The 21,273-nt window shown below is 39.8% G+C and overlaps 1 protein-coding gene across 1 annotated transcript in view; it reads right to left on the minus strand.

The window, feature by feature from the left end:
- Positions 1–7,479: 7,479 nt before the first annotated feature.
- Positions 7,480–21,273, minus strand: part of CDH11 (cadherin 11) — a 147,976-nt gene continuing 134,182 nt past the window's right edge. The window contains exons 12-13 of the mRNA XM_004744300.3: positions 10,576–10,827; positions 7,480–8,817 (exon numbers count right to left, since the gene is read on the minus strand). Of these exons, the coding sequence (XP_004744357.1) occupies positions 8,321–8,817; positions 10,576–10,827 (749 nt within the window). The 3' untranslated portion in view covers positions 7,480–8,320. The remainder of the gene's footprint in view (positions 8,818–10,575; positions 10,828–21,273) is intronic.

Genomic DNA, 21,273 nt, shown 5'->3' on the forward strand with positions numbered 1-21,273 from the left:
ATGATGATGTAGCAGAAGTGTGCTCACATGCGTGCACATACCCTCACAATCTTTAAAAAAAAAAAAAAGAGGGGAGGAGTCAAGATGGCGGAGAAGTAGCAAGCTGAGACTGCTTCAGCTAGCCGGAGATCAGCTAGATAGCTTATCTAAAGATTGCAAACACCTGAAAATCCATCGGCAGATCGAAGAGAAGAAGAACAGCAATTCTGGAAACAGAAAATCAGCCACTTTCTGAAAGGTAGGACCAGCGGAGAAGTGAATCCAAAGCGACGGGAAGATAGACCCCGGGGGGAGGGGCCGGCTCCCGGCAAGCGGCGGAGCAACCGCGCACAAAATCAGGACTTTTAAAAGTCTGTTCCGCTGAGGGACATCGCTCCAGAGGCTAAACCGGGGCGAAGCCCACGCGGGGTCAGCGTGGCCTCAGGTCCCGCAGGGTCACAGAAGGATCGGGGGTGTCTGAGTGTCGCAGAGCTTGCGGGTATTGGAACGGGAAAGCCGGCTACAGAGACAGAGCCGACAGTAATCTCGCAGCTCCGTGTTACCTTGAACCGGTCGCAGGCTCGGTGAGCTCGGAGCGCGGCCGGAGGTCAGGCAGACGGGAGTAACTGGGCGCTGTTCTCTGAGGGCGCACTGAGGAGTGGGGCCCTGGGCTCTCGGCTCCTCCGGGCCGGAGACCAGGAGGCCGCCATTTGTATTCCCGTCCTCTGGAACTCTACGGAAAGCGCTCAGGGAACAAAAGCTCCTGAAAGCAAACCCGAGCGGATTACTCACCCCCGGCCCCGGGTAAGGGCGGTGTAATTCCGCCTGGGGCAAAGACACTTGAGAATCACTACAACAGGCCCCTCCCCCAGAAGAACAACAAGAAATCCAGCCGAGACCAAGTTCACCTACCAAGGAGTGCGGTTTCAATACCAAGGAGAGCAGCAGAATTCCAGAGGAGGAGAAAGCCAAGCACGGAACTCATGGCTTTTTTCCTGTGATTTTTTTTAGTCTTGCAGTTAATTTAATTTTTTCTTTTTCATTTTTTTTTTTTTTTTTTCTCGCCTTCGGGTAAAATTTTATTTTTTTTAACTGTTACCTTTTTCTTTTTTTAACGATTTTTTACTAGTTTATCTAATATATATATATATATATATTTTTTACATTTTTCTTAGGTGTTTTCTTTTTTAAAATTCTTTTTTCTTTTCTTTTTTTTTTTTTTTTTTTTTTTCTTTTTTTTTCTCTCTTCCTTTTTGAACCTCTTTTTATCCCCTTTCTCCCCACTCACGATTTTGGATCTCTTCTAATTTGGTTAAAGCATATTTTCCTGGGGTTGTTGCCACCCTTTTAGTATTTTACTTGCCCCTTCATTTACTCTTATCTGGACAAAATGACAAGACGGAAAAATTCAACACAAAAAAAAGAACAAGAGGCAGTACCGAAGGCTAGGGACCTAATCAATACAGACATCGGTAATATGTCAGATCTAGAGTTCAGAATGACAATTCTCAAGGTTCTAGCCGGGCTCGAAAAAGGCATGGAAGATATTAGAGAAACCCTCTCGAGAGATATAAAAGCCCTTTCTGGAGAAATAAAAGAACTAAAATCTAACCAAGGTGAAATCAAAAAAGCTATTAATGAGGTGCAATCAAAAATGGAGGCTCTCACTGCTAGGATAAATGAGGCAGAAGACAGAATTAGTGATATAGAAGACCAAATGACAGAGAATAAAGAAGCTGATCAAAAGAGGGACAAACAGCTACTGGACCACGAGGGGAGAATTCGAGAGATAAGTGACACCATAAGACGAAACAACATTAGAATAATTGGGATTCCAGAAGAAGAAGAAAGTGAGAGGGGGAGCAGAAGGTATACTGGAGAGAATTATTGGGGAGAATTTCCCCAATATGGCAAAGGGAACGAGCATCAAAATTCAGGAGGTTCAGAGAATGCCCCTCAAAATCAATAAGAATAGGCCCACACCTCGTCACCTAATAGTAAAATTTACAAGTCTCAATGACAAAGAGAAAATCCTGAAAGCAGCCCGGGAAAAGAAGTCTGTAACATACAATGGTAAAAATATTAGATTGGCAGCTGACTTATCCACAGAGACCTGGCAGGCCAGAAAGAGCTGGCATGATATTTTCAGAGCACTAAACGAGAAAAACATGGAGCCAAGAATACTATATCCAGCTAGGCTATCATTGAAAATAGAAGGAGAGATTAAAAGCTTCCAGGACAAACAACAACTGAAAGAATTTGCAAATACCAAACCAGCTCTACAGGAAATCTTGAAAGGGGTCCTCTAAGCAAAGAGAGAGCCTACAAGTGGTAGATCAGAAAGGAACAGAGACCATATACAGTAACAGTCACCTTACAGGCAATACAATGGCACTAAATTCATATCTCTCAATAGTTACCCTGAATGTGAATGGGCTAAATGCCCCTGTCAAAAGACACAGGGTATCAGAATGGATAAAAAAACAAAACCCATCTATATGTTGCCTCCAAGAAACACATTTTAAGCCCGAAGACACCTCCAGATTTAAAGTGAGGGGGTGGAAAAGAATTTACCATGCTAATGGACATCAGAAGAAAGCAGGAGTGGCAATCCTTATATCAGATCAATTAGATTTTAAGCCAAAGACTATAATAAGAGATGAGGAAGGACACTATATCATACTCAAAGGGTCTGTCCAACAAGAAGATTTAACAATTTTAAATATCTATGCCCCCAATGTGGGAGCAGCCAACTATATAAACCAATTAATAACAAAATCAAAGAAACACATCAACAATAATACAATGATAGTAGGGGACTTTAACACTCCCCTCACTGAAATGGACAGGTCATCCAAGCAAAAGATCAGCAAGGATATAAAGGCCTTAAATGACACACTGGACCAGATGGACATCACAGATATATTCAGAATATTTCATCCCAAAGCAACAGAATACACATTCTTCTCTAGTGCACATGGAACATTCTCCAGAATAGATCACATCCTCGGTCCTAAATCAGGACTCAACCGGTATCAAAAGATTGGGATCATTCCCTGCATATTTTCAGACCACAATGCTCTAAAGCTAGAACTCAACCACAAAAGGAAGTTTGGAAAGAACCCAAATACATGGAGACTAAACAGTATCCTTCTAAAGAATGAATGGGTCAACCAGGAAATTAAAGAAGAATTGAAAAAAATCATGGAAACAAATGATAATGAAAACACAACGGTTCAAAATCTGTGGGACACAACAAAGGCAGTCCTGAGAGGAAAATATATAGCGGTACAAGCCTTTCTCAAGAAACAAGAAAGGTCTCAGGTACACAACCTAACCCTACACCTAAAGGAGCTGGAGAAAGAACAAGAAAGAAACCCTAAGCCCAGCAGGAGAAGAGAAATCATAAAGATCAGAGCAGAAATCAATGAAATAGAAACCAAAAAAACAATAGAACAAATCAACGAAACTAGGAGCTGGTTCTTTGAAAGAATTAATAAAATTGATAAACCCCTGGCCCGACTTATCAAAAAGAAAAGAGAAAGGACCCAAATAAATAAAATCATGAATGAAAGAGGAGAGATCACAACTAACACCAAAGAAATACAAACTATTATAAGAACATACTATGAGCAACTCTACGGCAATAAATTTGACAATCTGGAAGAAATGGATGCATTCCTAGAAACATATAAACTACCACAACTGAACCAGGAAGAAATAGAAAGCCTGAACAGACCCATAACCAGTAAGGAGATTGAAACAGTCATTAAAAATCTCCAAACAAACAAAAGCCCAGGGCCAGACGGCTTTCCGGGGGAATTCTACCAAACATTTAAAGAAGAACTAATTCCTATTCTCCTGAAACTGTTCCAAAAAATAGAAATGGAAGGAAAACTTCCAAACTCATTTTATGAGGCCAGCATCACCTTGATCCCCAAACCAGACAAGGATCCCACCAAAAAAGAGAGCTATAGACCGATATCCTTGATGAACACAGATGCGAAAATACTCAACAAAATACTAGCCAATAGGATTCAACAGTACATTAAAAAGATTATTCACCACGACCAAGTGGGATTTATTCCAGGGCTGCAAGGTTGGTTCAACATCCGCAAATCAGTCAATGTGATACAACACATCAATAAAAGAAAGAACAAGAACCATATGATACTCTCAATAGATGCTGAAAAAGCATTTGACAAAGTACAACATCCCTTCCTGATCAAAACTCTTCAAAGTGTAGGGATAGAGGGCACATACCTCAATATCATCAAAGCCATCTATGAAAAACCCACCGCAAATATCATTCTCAATGGAGAAAAACTGAAAGCTTTTCCGCTAAGGTCAGGAACACGGCAGGGATGTCCATTATCACCACTGCTATTCAACATTGTACTAGAGGTCCTAGCCTCAGCAATCAGACAACAAAGGAAATTAAAGGCATCCAAATCGGCAAAGAAGAAGTCAAATTATCACTCTTCGCAGATGATATGATACTATATGTGGAAAACCCAAAAGAATGCACTCCAAAACTGCTAGAACTTATACAGGAATTCAGTAAAGTGTCAGGATATAAAATCAATGCACAGAAATCAGTTGCATTTCTCTACACCAACAGCAAGACAGAAGAAAGAGATATTAAGGAGTCAATCCCATTTACAATTGCATCCAAAACCATAAGATACCTAGGAATAAACCTAACCAAAGAGACACAGAATCTATACTCAGAAAACTATAAAGTACTCATGAAAGAAATTGAGGAAGACACAAAGAAATGGAAAAATGTTCCATGCTCCTGGATTGGAAGAATAAATATTGTGAAAATGTCTATGCTACCTAAAGCAATCTACGCATTTAATGCAATTCCTATCAAAGTACCATCCATCTTTTTCAAAGAAATGGAACAAATAATTCTAAAATTTATATGGAACCAGAAAAGACCTCGAATAGCCAAAGGGATATTGAAAAAGAAAGCCAACGTTGGTGGCATCACAATTCCGGACTTCAAGCTCTATTACAAAGCTGTCATCATCAAGACAGCATGGTACTGGCACAAAAACAGACACATAGATCAATGGAACAGAATAGAGAGCCCAGAAATAGACCCTCAAATCTATGGTCAACTAATCTTCGACAAAGCAGGAAAGAATGTCCAATGGAAAAAAAGACAGCCTTTTCAATAAATGGTGCTGGGAAAATTGGACAGCCACATGCAGAAAAATGAAATTGGACCATTTCCTTACACCACACACAAAAATAGACTCAAAATGGATGAAGGACCTCAATGTACGAAAGGAATCCATCAAAATCCTTGAGAACACGGGCAGCAACCTCTTCGACCTCTGCCGCAGCAACATCCTCCTAGGAACAACGCAAAAGGCAAGGGAAGCAAGGGAAAAAAATGAACTACTGGGATTTCATCAAGATCAAAAGCTTTTGCACAGCAAAGGAAACAGTTAACAAAATCAAAAGACAACTGACAGAATGGGAGAAGATATTTGCAAACGACATATCAGATAAAGGACTAGTGTCCAGAATCTATAAAGAACTTAGCAAACTCAACACCCAAAGAACAAATAATCCAATCAAGAAATGGGCAGAAGACATGAACAGACATTTCTGCAAAGAAGACATCCAGATGGCCAACAGACACATGAAAAAGTGCTCCATATCACTCGGCATCAGGGAAATACAAATCAAAACCACAATGAGATATCACCTCACACCAGTCAGAATGGCTAAAATCAACAAGTCAGGAAATGACAGATGCTGGCGAGGATGCGGAGAAAGGGGAACCCTCCTACACTGTGGGTGGGAATGCAAGCTGGTGCAGCCACTCTGGAAAACAGCATGGAGGTTCCTCAAAATGTTGAAAATAGAACTGCCCTATGACCCAGCAATTGCACTATTGGGTATTTACCCTAAAGATACAAATGTAGTGATCCAAAGGGACACATGCACCCGAATGTTTATAGCAGCAATGTCCACAATAGCCAAACTATGGAAAGAACCTAGATGTCCATCAACAGATGAATGGATCAAGAAGATGTGGTATATATACACAATGGAATACTATGCAGCCATCAAAAGAAATGAAATCTTGCCATTTGCAACAACATGGATGGAACTAGAGCGTATCATGCTTAGCGAAATAAGTCAAGCAGAGAAAGACAACTATCATATGATCTCCCTGATATGAGGAAGTGGTGATGCAACATGGAGGCTTAAGTGGGTAGAAGAATAAATGAAACAAGATGGGATTGGGAGGGAGACAAACCATAAGTGACTCTTAATCTCACAAAACAAACTGAGGGTTGCCGGGGGGAGGGGGTTTGGGAGAAGGGGGTGGGATTATGGACATTGGGGAGGGTATGTGATTTGGTGAGTGCTGTGAAGTGTGTAAACCTGGTGATTCACAGACCTGTACCCCTGGGGATAAAAATATATGTTTATAAAAATAAAAAAATTAAAAAAAAAAAAAAAAAAAAAAAAAATAGGATGTAGCAGGATATTAGGAAATGCTTGAAACAAACTTTCACAATAAAGTTTAAAAAAAAAAGAGAGAGATAAATCTAAAAATTGTCTGCAATCCAGGAGAAAGCATGTGCCCTGTGTCTAGGGGAAAGAGGGAAAACACTTGTAGCATGACTTTGTGTGATCTTTCCCCGAGTATTGCTACATTTTGACCTTTGGCCCAGCTGAACAGGTGAAATGTCTTTCGTGGAAGTCCCGTTCCCAGGCAGCTAGATGGGACTTCCGGGAATAGTAGGCAAACTTGAACTGACCTTCAGAATCCACCATGGTCCCTGCCTTCGTTCTGAGCTGACTGCCCAAAGCATATTTTAAAATAAAGATTTGGATATGAATTGCTTTTTTTTTTTTATCAAAATTTAAAATGCCACATTATTTTATGACAAGTTACATTCATAGGAGAAAAAAATAAGCAGTTTCAAGTGTCAGAGTCATTTTCATAGCCTGGCAAAATCAAAGTAGAGAAAAATAGAATAACATCAGATGTCTGACTGGATTTATATTTTTGACTCTTCACTCCCTCAACTACCAAATGCTCAGTGTGGGGCATAAAACCTGTATCTTGGAAGTTTCGAGTTCCGATCAGTTTGGTCCCTCATGGATTCATCTCTTATAGCCACTGAATTACTGATATGCAAGATAAACGCCTATTATATACCAAGTATTGCAAAATCAGAGACTGACCTAGATCTTTAGCATCCTTCTTTTTCAGAAGATGTATGCGGAGGAAAGCCAGGAAGCTAAAAGAATGTACAAGAAAGCTTTACACGGTATTACAGAATCTCGTCTGAAAAAAAAAAAAAAAACATTTGCAAAACAGATTTGATTTTAAATAAACCATAAAAGCAGCAGACTACAACAGCTCATAAATAGGGTTATGAAAAGATCACAATTATCTTAAATTAGAAATATAAATGAGTCATTAGAAATACTTAAATTTTTCAATGTTAAGAATGAAACCCAGAATTAAAAAAGAATCTGTTTTTATTTCAAAGGTTGCTTCTTATATTGAAGCTCATATTAAAGCAACAGTACAATGTTCATAAAATATAAGTGTGATGCCGTAACATTTCTTACATGTCAGAATACTGATATTTGTATGTATACTAAAATAAGAACTTTAAAATTGTACAAATAGATACATTAAAAATGGCATAGAAATAGGGAGCCTCTCACTGAAACAAGACAGTTATATCTGGCACGTATTAGTTTAAGATGAAAGTAGAAGCAAAAAGATTTACAAGAATCAGCAGTAACAAGATTGATGCTCAAGAGACATAATTGTACATTGTATTGTACATACATTTTATGGGTTTAAGCTGGCTGAATATTATATATTTCAAGTTTAAAAATGCACTACATATAGAGTGTCCATAGTTTAAGGCGAAATTACAGCTCAGAACTGTTGTCCTTTCTAATTTTGTGGAAGCTTCTTTGACAAGTAAAAAAAAAAAAAAAAAGAAGAAGAAGAAGAAAGAAAGACTTAGATGTTCATAACACATAAACAATTTCCCTTCATTGTAAGTTCACGTTAAACTTCTCCTTCACTTAAATATTTTGTATGCCAAGTGGTTTTCTTTAGAGAAGTTGATAAACAACTTCAATATTTGCCTTTTTGTGAGAAAAGGTACTTCACAGTATTTACCACTTTGATGTCCTTGCAGTTTTATTAAACGTATCCTCTCTGTAAAACTTTGCTTGTTTTAAATGAGCCTTTCCTTGATTTAAAAAAATACCTGTTTACATATCTTCTAGATTCTTCAGAACGCCAGACACAGTTCTTAAGGCCAAATTTGTATCGTTATTGTTAAGAGTCGTCATCAAAAGTGTCTTTGGAACCGTACAAGTCTGCTAGTTTCTTAAAACGAGGTCCCCAGTTCTGTAGGTAGTCATAGTCCAAGTCTGAATCTGTGGTGGCAGATTCTAAGGAGCTCAGGGACCCAGCCACCGAACCCCTGCCTTCGTAACCATAGATTTGGATGGAATCGTAAGGCGGGGCAGTTGGGTCGTTATCTGCCTCCTGGATTCTTGTGTTGATGAAGTCATCGACGTCCACACTGTTGGGTGCTGGCCGGAGCCCAGGTCTAGGCATGTACTGATACTCGGGTTTTATGTCTTTGCGAGGGATAAATCCATTGATCCCGTCTGGATTCTGGAGGGTGGCGATGTCAAAGGCTTCCGTGTCTTCTTCCCCACCTCCTTCGTCATCGTAGGTAATGATGTTCTCACGGACATCTTCTTCCTCAAAGACAATGAGTGGCTCTTTCTTTTGCCTTCTCAGGGTCACAAACAACACTACGATGACTACAAGGAAAGCACAAGAAAGTGAGCACAGGTTAAGCACAGTATTCCTTGATTTCCCCCCACTGTTGCCGAGGAGGACTCTGCTTACCGAAGGCATGATATGCACATGCTCAGAACAGGTACCAGTCTGAAAGTCTACGAAACGAGAGTGTTACCTGGAATCCCCAAAGATGTGTAAAACCATCCTGCACCTGGCTCTTCCTGTGCAAAATGCTGCCAGGAAAATATGATATCCAAACAAGCCGGCAAGTTGGAACTATTTTGAGCTTTTTACAAATGAATCTGACATTATTTGGAAGCCATCCTTCTAAGAATTAGGAAGATTCTAAATAGACTGGTTTGCAGCCTCTTAAAAATGGCTTATGTTGGTTTCTTTTTCCAAGTGAAGACAGCTGTTTCTCCAGACTTACGAATTAGGGTGATCCGAGACCACAGGTCCTACCTTTTCCTGGGAAGGGAGGCTCCCCCCTGCCCAGAGGGCTGGGGGTTTGGAGGAGGGGGCAGGAGTGGTGATCCTACTCTACCTTAGTAAGAAATCTTATCATAACTGTGGTTGGGTTCTCTTTAAACCACTGTAGAGAAGGAGGGAAGTTTAAAATGACCCCCAGGAGACAAATCTCCTCTATTTATTTAAACACAGGAAGGTAGGATCCGCTGAACCCCAAAGGAAGCAGCTCTATCTCCCCCTTGAGAGAGGCGATTCTAGGACACTCAGGCAACCTAGGATGAGTGGGCAGAACCACACTTAAAGGAAAGCTGAGACAGCTTAATTCTTTATCCTCCATCTCCCCACAAGAGGCTTCTACAATATTCCATGAGAACCCTCTCCCACACTTGACTTTGTCTAGACTAAAGAAAACGTTTGTGCCTGAACCTGGCAAGGGGTCCAAGAGCCCCCTCTGGGTCCACCATCACTGGGAGATGCAAGAATGAGAGCTCCCTTTCTCCCCCAGGGCTGGACACAGTGCCCCGGTACCCAGATAATTCTCAAGAACTCTTGGTTGACCTAAACTCACTGACTCTTCCCTTTGCAGCTGGGCGCCCTCCCAACTCATTCAATGGAGAACCAAACATCATGGGACAAGCATGAATTTGATGTCAGAAATCCTTGGGTTTGAAAGCTGATTTTTCTCCTACGTGATCTCTTCCGGAAGCCCAGCAGTGGTAAGTGTTACCAGCATGAGCACACTGCCGTTCTTACAGAGATGAGATGTAAGTGTAGGAAAAGCCTCCTAGGGGTTCCCATAAGACGAGGCTCACAACCAAGCATTGCCTTTGCTAATCAGAGGAGGAGTCAATTCCAGCCTGGCCAGGCCAAGCTTCGTCCAGTTCCTTGAGTCCTTCATGCCATGTCTTTGGCCTCATGATTATTCCTTCTGTTCCTAACTCTTCTTTCCTCTTCTAAGGCAAACTATTGCCCATACACCTGCCCTCTGCCTAATTTCCTCTTCTGCAAAACCTTGTCAGATGTCCCCCTGCAAACCCCCCCCCCGACGGCTGCTGCTCCGCAATCCCATGATGTCGGCAATGTGCTCATCATACGCGTCCCCTGATTTTGCTCAGAATGCTCACCCTGTCTCCTTTTTGCTCCCCGCCATAAAGTGCGCCCGAGCAGGCCCCACCTTTGCCTTGTCCCCAGCTGTAGCCAAGGGATATGGCACATCCAGCATAACCAGCCCGCACTCCAGAAATACACGTTTCAAGGACGGGCATCCGATTGCCAAACCCTTCCCGCAGGTGCCGGCGGAGCCCCCTTACCCAGGAGAATGACGATGCAGGCAAGGATGGCGATCAGCGCCCCCGTGCTCAGGCCGGCGTTCAGGATGTAGGCCTCGGCATTGCAGGAGAGCAGCGCGCCGTGCACGTCACAGCCGCACACCTTGATGGTGAGGGTGTTGGTGCTACTCATGGGCGGGATTCCACCGTCGCTGATCACGATGGGCAGGAGGTACAGATCCTGCTTCTGTCGACTGAAGCCTCCGCGCCGGGCGTACACCCCTGCGGTGTTGTCTGTTGGGAGAGCAGAGACATTTCCTCTCAGAGCGGGGTCCCCGGAATCATGGCATGAATATCCGTGCGTTCGGCTTGGGAGAGGAGGGGGTGCTCTTTCTGGTCACCAAGGTCAACAACAAGAATCTTTCATCTACGTATCTGTGGAAGCCACAGTCATCTGATATGGCAGAATAGTGTCTCCGTATTTTGGAACCAAGTTTACAAATTGGCTCGTTTTTATTTCCTAGATACAAAGGCCCCCACTGGGAAGCTCGCCACATTGTTTTCTGTTTGGGTGTCGCCTTCATCAGATACCACAGTGAAGTGTGGGCGTGGACCACATACCCTATGTGAGTATGGCAGATAATTAAATATATAATTGACAGTGAGAATAAAACAAACAGAAAAAATCTTTTTTCATGGTTGTGCTTTCCTACTTCATGAAAAACCTTTGGCCGGTTTCTGTGTGTGTGGTGTGTATGTGTGTGTTTAAGAGATTTCCGGTCCACACTCAAACCTTGCCCAAACTGTAAACCCACTTGCAAGCCCTAAAGGAAAATATTTATCTTTAAAGAGAAAATATTTTATAAAACCGGTAGCAGATTTATAGTTTCTTTGAAATTCAAGCACCATCCACCACCTGGTTCAACATGTCGTGCCTCCTGCCCAGACAATTCCAAGTTCTCTTTGTGGTCCACACAACACCACCCACCTCTACACAGTGAATCACTAGATTTTTCCTTCATCTGAAGACTTGACTTTGCCTTCAAGGTCACGTCCCATCTGTTCCCCATGTCCCAGTTCAGCCTGACAGGAGAACTTTCTTCTGCTTCCCAAGCATACCACACTTCGCACATGCCTTTCTAGCCACTGCCCTATGGCACCAGGAAGCTCTTCCTCATGGCATGACAGGTAAACTCCTCGCGCCTCAAAATTGAACCCAAAAGCTATCACATCAGGGAGGCCTTTCTAGACCTCTCCCATCATCTCCTGTTGAAATATCCACTTTGACCTCACCTGGAGTGTGGACTTCGGAGGGTAGAGAATTCATCTCAATCTCTCTAGTGTTGGACACGCAATAGACATTCAATAAATGTTTTTGAACAATGGCCTAACTGTATTCTGGGAAAGATTTAACCAAAATCCCAGATGTTGTTTTCCATATATTTCTCAATCTTTTGTCACCTAAGCCCCCCCAACTACTTCATCAGCATGTTTCCTGAAGATCTGTACCAACCAACAGTATTTCTCCCCAGGCTGTATGCTCTGGGGGAAAATTAAGTAACAGGTGAAGTTTTGAGTATGTTCTATCAAATTAAACACACACACACACCCACCCAGAGATCCTCAGTCTGATTTGCCTCTGTTTATCATTACCATCAGTCACTTACAGCAATTTGAATGTTATGACCAACATGATTGCCCAATAGCTATCAGGTTTTGAGTGGACTGACAGTACCCTGAATTAACTCTTGTCATAGGAAGAAATATCTTAGAATCTTTAAATTAAATTGATATATTTTAGGTGAAGGGAAATGTAATGCATTTTCTGTCAGATAAAATATATTAAATATAAAAGGTAGATTCAGTCTGATTGAGGGATGAGCAGATACTCTGATTACTGCAGAAGGTAAGGTGTATGTATGCACTGGTTTTTGACAAGCTGTATAATGACAGATTCCCTGCCCTTCATTGCCAACACCTCAAAAAAACAAAACAAAACAAAACAAAAAACCCAAAAAACAAAAAACAACCAAGACTGAATGCCTAGCCCTCTTTTCTGCATTTTCTGAATATTGTATGATTGGCATATATTGTTCTTGTCACTGGAAAACATTAAGTGTACTATGGAAAGTCATGAAAACAGATAAATAAAATGGCCAAAGAGACTATTAACTGAAAATTCAGTTTCCTGACTGTTCTCTCCTATTCCAGCCTATACCATTGTTCTATGCCTATGGATTATAAAAAAAATTACACATCTATAATAAATTATTTCAAAATATGTTATTTTTCCTATCTCATATATTTTTTGAGTTCAGATAAGACTTTCATAAATTATAAGTGACAATATCTTTCCCATTTTAATGATATAAGATGTCAGTAATGTCACTATGAATAAAAGTGAAAATTAAAAATCAAAGAGGAAGAGCGAATTACTTAAATAACTTGGTCAAATACACTTCTCTGATATGATCCCCAAGGATCATTTATTTAGTTTATCTATTGGGTCACACCCTGTTACCCAGGGTGTTGGGTTGGAGGACATGTAAACTGACCATTTTGTTTCTGTAAACACGTAGAAGGCACAAATTCAAATCTATTCTTCAGTGTGCCATCCACGAAAAACTGGACCCACAGATCACAGCACACCGGCTTACACATGACAGTAACTGAAACATGGATCTGAGCAGGACACAAGCTGTGAATGCAGGATGTCTCATATTCCAAACAAGCGAGTCCCCTCAGACACATTCAAACTATTACAGAAGAGCTCATCGGAGGACCCAGATGAACGACCATTTACAGTCTCTGAGCAACAGACCTGTAAAATCTTGAGACTTTTTTAAAAAGTGCCTCTAGCCAAACATGTTTCACATATGGATTTTAAGATGAATTTAAAAGGTGGGAAAGAAATGGACTGAGTGTCTCTTCTTGGGCATACACTAACTGCACGCTTTAAAATGAGTCATTTCTCCTGTCTAGAGCCTCACTTGTTCATCTTTAAAATGAGGACACTGGTTGATATCAAGCGTGCCTCCCAGGAATCAAATAACATAATAAAAGTCATGGTTCTCCCAGGGCTCATGGAAATCCTTCTACCAGAAAACTTTACACCCAGTACTGACATCCTCCAGAGCTGGTGAACTAGAGAGCAGTAGACAGATGTGTAGGCTAGAAACGTGACTAACCAGCCCAGTTTGGCACTGCGGTGGTAGATACTGTTTGAATGAGTAAAGTATTTCCCCTCTAGGTCCAAATGGTTGAGTACCAAGGGGAGACTGAGCTTTTTTTTGGGGGGGGGGAATGGGCATTTTAGAGGAGTCAGTGCTCCATCTTGTGATGGTCTTTTTTGTGGTCCGTTCTGATCACTGATCTACTAACCAAAAAAGCCCCACTATGTGCAGGAACTTCATTGAAAATGCATCTAGAAAAACAAATTGAAAAACAAACTAACTAGCCATAATAACAAAAACCGCTATTCTGGAAATCAGTTGTGCATCCTAAATTTGACCACAGACTTTCTGTCATCCAAATTAGCAACCACTGCCTATCTGTTTTGAGAGTGTCCCCTCACTTTGGACATACACATTCCTCAGGTTTAGGGTGGCCCATCGGTAAAAACAGGTTCCAGGTGGACACATTTTCAGGGGAGTGTCAAACTGGCACCATGGCTCCCATGATGAGGAGAATAAGGCATTTGTTATCAATATTGAAATGTCCAGTAGGAGATTTCACAGATCCTTCTCCTTTATAAAACATCCAAAGAGCAAATCTTTCAGTATTTGGGGTCAAACAAGCCTGGGTTTGAATCTTGAGTCGTCTACATATTAATTGCCTGATTTTAGTCTTATTAAGTCAATGTCCTGTTTCTCCATTCTCACCCAGGAAACTAATCATTTTAAATGTTGAAATGATTCCATTCATAAAGGTATTCAGCACAGCGACAGACTGTTGGAGATGCTCAGTAAATATTAATTCTTTCCTGGAAGCGATCCTCTTTGAGCAATAAACTAATGAGGAAGAGAAGCCTATTGGCAGAGAGAGGAAAGTGAATTCCTGGAAATGTCATCACAGCTTGGAATGCAACTGCCTCCGCAGAAGGGCTCATCATCCAGAGGTAAGAACACAGTTCACGCTTTTCAGTCCTGGGCACGGTATTTCCTGTGGTAAGATAATGTTTTTCAAGCACCTCGCTATTTCATCCTTGACACCCAGTGTTCCCATCCTTGGCCACAGACACACAACCAGTTTCATTTTCCCCCCACTTAGGCAAAATCTTGCAAATGGGGTCATTCATTACTAGTATAAGTCATGTACAAATTGTAGTGTCTCTATTAATGGAAAATAAATTCAGATTTCAAATTGCCATGTCTATAACCTGGACTCTCTAACCACATGCTGTTTTTCCCTGCATACTTTGTCATTACACCAACAAAAGATAAAGGTACCTGATAATGATGGTCTCCATGGTACCAGTGTGGGGATGCAAACATAGGATGATGATGATTATGTAGCCCATTGAAGGTACACATACAACTGACATTAGAAAGGGAAATTATGATGGGTAACCAGTCCTCAAGTGATAGACCACGCTGGGTGCCCTCTTCCCCATGCTGAAAGCCGTGGTATCTTGTTGTTGTTGTTGTTGTTTTTCTCTGACACTGGAAATACTGGTTTTTTGGCTGATACAAAATTTTGCAAAATGGGCATCATACAGGCATAGACCCTGCATGTTAAAAATTTGAAAAAGAGAAACCACTACAGCAAAGGCTTAGTACATTGCGGTCTCACCATGGTGTCAGGAGAAAGGTTTGACCTAAGGTGAGGGAATCCGTCCCCTCAGTAACTTCACTAAAGCTCTTAAGATGCCCTGATTTGGCCACTCTGTTTCCTTTGTCCTTCTGTCATTTTGCAACCTGATCAGATGGAGACTGTTAAACATCTGGAGAATTACAGCTAAACCTTGCTCTTATTTTGTTCATTTCTGACCCAGATCTACCTACTGTACCCTTACTGCTCACACCTGAGACAAAGTAGGTCTATCTACCACTTAAATAGTTCCCACATACTTGAAGACAGTTATGCAGTTGCTAGCAGAATAATCATTATTTGATTACTTTCCTCTGGGCCCTCTCCATTTTCCCTAGAAATGTGGCAATAGCTCTATCAGGATAATGGAAAAAAGTATCCATGCACGTGAGATATAAGTGGATATATATCTGTATCTGTATATATCATATATATATGTGTATATACATAGTATGTGTGTCAGAAGTCTCAATGGAGTTTTATGCTTTAATACTTTTAGAAGTATATATGCTACACAATTACAAAAGACATCACTGGAAATTTTAATTATTTAGATTTAATTTTTTTTAAGTAAACTCTACCCCAAGTGTGGGACTTGAAGTCACAACCCCAAGATCAAAAGTCACATGCTCTAACAACTGAGCCAGCCAGGTGCTCCTAGTGATTTAGATTTTTTTACACTCATTTAGATTTATGATTATTTAAAACTTAATTGAAATTGTCGATGCCATCTTTGCCATCTTCAATCGCTGGGGCTGAAATAATAGCAATTTCAAATAAAACTTGCCAAGTTTGTAGCATCTATATTTTTGGTATTACTTATGCTCAAAGATAACCTTAATAACTTGTGTATACATATTAATAAAGAAAATTGTTTGACCCAAGACTCTGATGGCTATAATGGCTTGCAACTGGATTAAGAAGCTGCACACTAAAAGGATCATCACGATCCTTGAATTAGCACCTTTGATTCTGAGTGATTGGCAAAACATGAATTATAACAAATAACATTGTAGAAATAACTATGTGTGTGAGATATCTAAGGGTGCACCGTTGGTCAGTATTAACAGATTTTTCTTTGTCGTAATTAGCCACTTCCCTTGAAATTAACACTTCCTCCATTTTTGTATGAGGATAATTCTCTCTTTGGTGATGGGGAGGGAAAAAGAAACATATTGCCTAAGTATTTCTTGGTTTAAGACAAGGAAACTACCAGGTGCCTGGGTGGTTAAGCAGCTGCCTTCAGCTCAGGTCATGATTCCAGGGTCCTGAGATTGAGCCCCGCATGAGCGGAGAGCCTGCTTCTCTCTCTCTTTCCCTCTGCCTGCCGTTCCGTTTACTTGTACTCTCTCTGTGTCAAATAAATAAATAAAATCTTAAAAAAAAAAAAAAGACAAGGAAAATACCAAGGAATACAGTGGGATATAAACATTTAGGGTCTTTTCGTGCGTTGAGAAATCCCAGGAGTTAAATCAGCGACCAGAGGAAACCCTGAAAGAATATGTCTGTTCCACCAAATGACCTATCTTTTTTTGTTGTTGTTGGGCTGGGGAGGGAGTGAGCTCCCAGATAAGCTGTGTTGTAATGGACAAACTGCTGCAATGAAATTCAGGCAGAAAAGGAACATAATTATTTACACAGAGAAAATGGCAGCACATTAAAAGACATCTGCCATTTTGATCTGCCAATAGAGCATCTTCCATATTGAAGCAATTAAGAGGAAGAAAAAAAAGTTCCATAGAAATCTATTTGGCTATCTTTAAATAATAAAAGTAAAAAAAAAAAAAAACAGAAGCATATTTGGATGCTATCTGATGCTGCTCATAAAAAAAAAAAATGTTCTAAGCTTAGAAAAAAAAAAAGGCGGGTGGGGGAGGAAAAAAGCTTCGTGCCAGTTGTTCTAATGGGGTGAATCTGTCTTGGATGTCCCAATTTACTCAGCCAAATCTGCTTTACATGCACACTTTTTGTTGTTGTTTTGGTCTCGTTTTTGCATTTTTTTTGAGCACTTCGAAGTTAATTCTGAATGCATCATCAGGTATTAGAGCTCATTTGATGTGCAACTTGGCTCATCTTTGATAATATAGGTGCAAATTGAACACCTTTCAAGGTTATCTCTTCCTGAATCCAAGCCCTAGATGTCCAGTTTACCTTTGTGAGATAATGAATGATGAATGGAAAGAAGAGGTGGGTTATGGGCTATTGACTCCTCAGAACATTCTGGGGTTATAAGGTGGTGTCTTTTTATATATAAGGTGGTGTCATAATATAGTCATTTTTCCTCTAATAATAATGGATCCCTGAAATTTCTGAAGCACGATCACCAATTTCCCCAGTCGTTCTTTCATTTTAATCCTTACATTTGGCCAAGCCACTATTTTAAGTGCTGGGACACTGCCCCCACAGAGCTCATGCTCTTGTGGAAGACAAACAGGGAATGAGTGTTTAGAATGCAAGATACGGAGGACGCCTGGGTGGCTCAGTGGGTTAAGCCACTGCCTTCGGCTCAGGTCATGATCTCAGGGTCCTGGGATTGAGTCCCGCATCGCATCGGGCTCTCTGCTCAGCAGGGAGCCTGCTTCCTCCTCTCTCTCTCTCTGCCTGCCTCTCTGCCTACTTGTAATCTCTGTCTGTCAAATAAAATAAATAAAATCTTTAAAAAAAATGCAAGATATGGAAAAAGAAGAAAAACTAATGCAGTGTTCCTTCCTCAGAAGAGGAAGCACTCAAGGTGGGCTGGGGATACCCTGCAAAGCTTCGCTTTAGTGAAACATTTATGGGGAAATCTTAAAGAGGAGGAATAAGCAGGAGGAGTTCATTCCTGGCAGATAAAAGTATATGAAAACAGCTCATTTTCCCATGATCGTGGAAGATGGAAAGAAGAGACTGTAACCGGGGATCTGTGAAATTACCTGGTTTTTAATGGAAGTCATAATGAACAAAATATGGAAGAAACATCAAGGGGTAGGTGAAGAAGTTCAACCGAAATAGGCAAGCTGCTTCATAATGTTTAAAGGACTCCTCGTCAATTTGTTGACTTGAAAATCCTAAGAGTATTTCTTTTTGGGATTGGGAGGGAGACAAACCATAAGTGACTCTTAATCTTACAAAACAAACTGAGGGTTGCTGGGGGGAGGGGGTTTGGGAGAAGGGGGTGGGGTTATGGACATTGGGGAGGGTATGTGCTTTGGTGAGTGCTGTGAACTGTGTAAACCTGGTGATTCACAGACCTGTACCCCTGGGGATAAAAATATATGTTTATAAAAAATAAAAAATTAAAGTAAGAACTTATTGTAAGCTCCTGCAACTGTCCTCTGTTGCTCAAATGATTAAGCAGTGTTTCTGGAGCTACATAACCCCATGATCTGATAGGCCTGAAACTTGAGTCAAGATGGCCTATTGGAGAGTGTGCAACACGGGGGTTCTCAGAACCTGGGATGTGTTCCAACTGTCCCCACCTTCCAGTAATTTGGTGCTGTCTTCTCTCAAAACAGCAGTTCAGTATATGAGTTAGGATTGATGTAATAATTGACAATTTTTAAAAAATGAAACAGTAACAGGATTAATTATGTGTTGAATATTCATGTTAGGATTGTTCCCCGTCTAGTGATAAAGAGTAAAGCCAAGCATTAATCGCTGACCCATGCTCTTCCTCTATATTTTATCAAATGATCACTGTTTGGAAGAAGAGATTTGGAAATTAAAAATATGAGGTTTCAATATTAGGATATTTCAATTTAATTACTTTAACAAAACATTAGGTCAAAGGGCAAAATCATACTCCCTTCTCTGGTTAGAATCCAAAAATTGTGATAAAAATTGAATATCCATTTTTTTTTTTAATTTATTTTGTTTAGTTTTAAAGTAGGCTCCATGCCCAGTGTGGAGCCCAACGTGGGGCTTGAACTCATGACCCTGAGATCAAGACCTGAGTGAGATTAAAAGTTGGACACTTAACTGACTGAGCCACCCAGATGTCCCTGAACATCAGTTATTTTATTAAAACAATAATGGAAAGGAAATTTCCTAACACACACACACACACCACAACACAACTCTTAATTTTAATATTACTGCCAATATTATACTTAATGGTGAAACTCTAGAAACTCCTAAGTAACAAGTAAAGCAAGAATGGCTATTATTATTGCTGTTACTTAACATATTTTAAAGTACAAGTCTATGCAAATAGACCAAAAACAAAAATCACCAAATGTTAAAAAAGACAGAGCAAATTGTCATGATTTCCCTTTTATGTAGTTGTCTCCTTAGAAAATCCAGGAAAATTAGTTGAGAAGTTATATCAATTTAGAACAATGTCCAATAATAAATTAATTAAAATAGCTATAGTTTATCCTAAAAATATTCACTTAGAAAACATAACTTAAAAATTGACTCCACAACAGCATCCAAAATATAAAGTAACTAGCCATCAGCTTAATAAGAAATACACAGAAGAAAACTACAAAACCTTCCTGATGTCAATAAAAAGAGAACTGATTCAGTAGAAAATCAGATCATGCTTCTGGATGGAAAGAATATTTAAAAATTTTTTGTTCTTAAATTAATCCATAAATTTAAGGTAAAATCAATAAAATTCCCAAAGATATCTCTCAGGCACCTGAAAAACAATTCTGAAAATTATCTGAAGGAGCAAAAAAGCCAAAATTTAAGAGTAATAAGAGTAAGAAAATGAAAATAATGTGGAGAAAGCATCCATCAGGTTTTAACATATATGTATATAAAATAGTAAAGAAAATTATAATACCAGCACTAGAGTAAATAGAATTGTAAGAATTAAAATTCCAAAAAATCTATTATGATTGACCCTTGAACAACATGGGTGATAGGGTACCAACCCCCACCATGCAGTCGAAAATCTGCTCATAACTTTTCACCTTCCCAGAACTTAACTACTAATAGCGTATTGTTGATCAGAAGCCTCACTGATAACATTAACAGTCAATCAACACATATATTGTATATAACATGTATTATATACTGTTTTTCTACAATAAAGTAAGGTGGAGAAAAGAAAATATTAAGAAAATCATAAGGAAGAGAAAATACATTTATAGTAGTATACTATATTTATCTTAAAAAAAAATCCAAGTATAAGTGGACCCATGCATTCAAACCCGTGTTGTTCAAGGGCCAAGTGTACTGTGTAAGGTAGATGATAATAAAGATAGTGTTATGAAGCAGGTGGGAATGACCAATTATTTCTTAAATGATATTTAGGTAATGGTCCACAAATGGGGGCTATGTATTTATTTCACATGGACGAATGGTTGAAATGGGAGATATGTAAGAAAGAAAATATAGGTGAATACTGACATCTATTTTGGATGAGGAAACCCTTGCTAAAGATAGTATTAAACAGAGAAAACCTAGTACCAAAAGTGCATCGTCTATAATTATGAAACACAGCCAACCAGAACTGAAAGGGCATGGAAATACTGAGACAGTCTATGTGGTAGGTATGACAGGTCCAAGCTTAATAACATTAGAAGATGAAGAGACTTTAAAAATCAATTGCAAATTGGTGAATATACAATTCAAAAATTCAAAATTCAAAATTTGGGCAATAATTCAAAATTCAAAAAATGGGCAAAGAACATGAATAGCCAATTTACAAAAGAAAAAGAATAGAAAATAAATGATCCATACTTATTTTTTAAAAAAATCCCAGGTTGGTTAATAATGAAAGACATTGACATTTTAAAATGTGACTATATTTCAACTTAACAAGTTGTCAAAAAGAGTTGTAATATCTAGAGTTGGCTTGAACTTGAGGAAATGAGACCCCCACCTATTTTACTCATGGTATTATAAATGTTTCTGGTAGTATACGTATTTCTGATGGGCAGTTTGTCAATTAAGTATCAAAGGCTTTTGATCCAATAATTCCACTCTAGAAATTTATCCTAA

This window comes from Mustela putorius, unplaced genomic scaffold (assembly GCF_011764305.1).
Source record: "Mustela putorius furo isolate JIRA1106 unplaced genomic scaffold, ASM1176430v1.1 tig00000174_pilon_pilon_pilon, whole genome shotgun sequence".
NCBI classification, from domain to species: domain Eukaryota; kingdom Metazoa; phylum Chordata; class Mammalia; order Carnivora; family Mustelidae; genus Mustela; species Mustela putorius.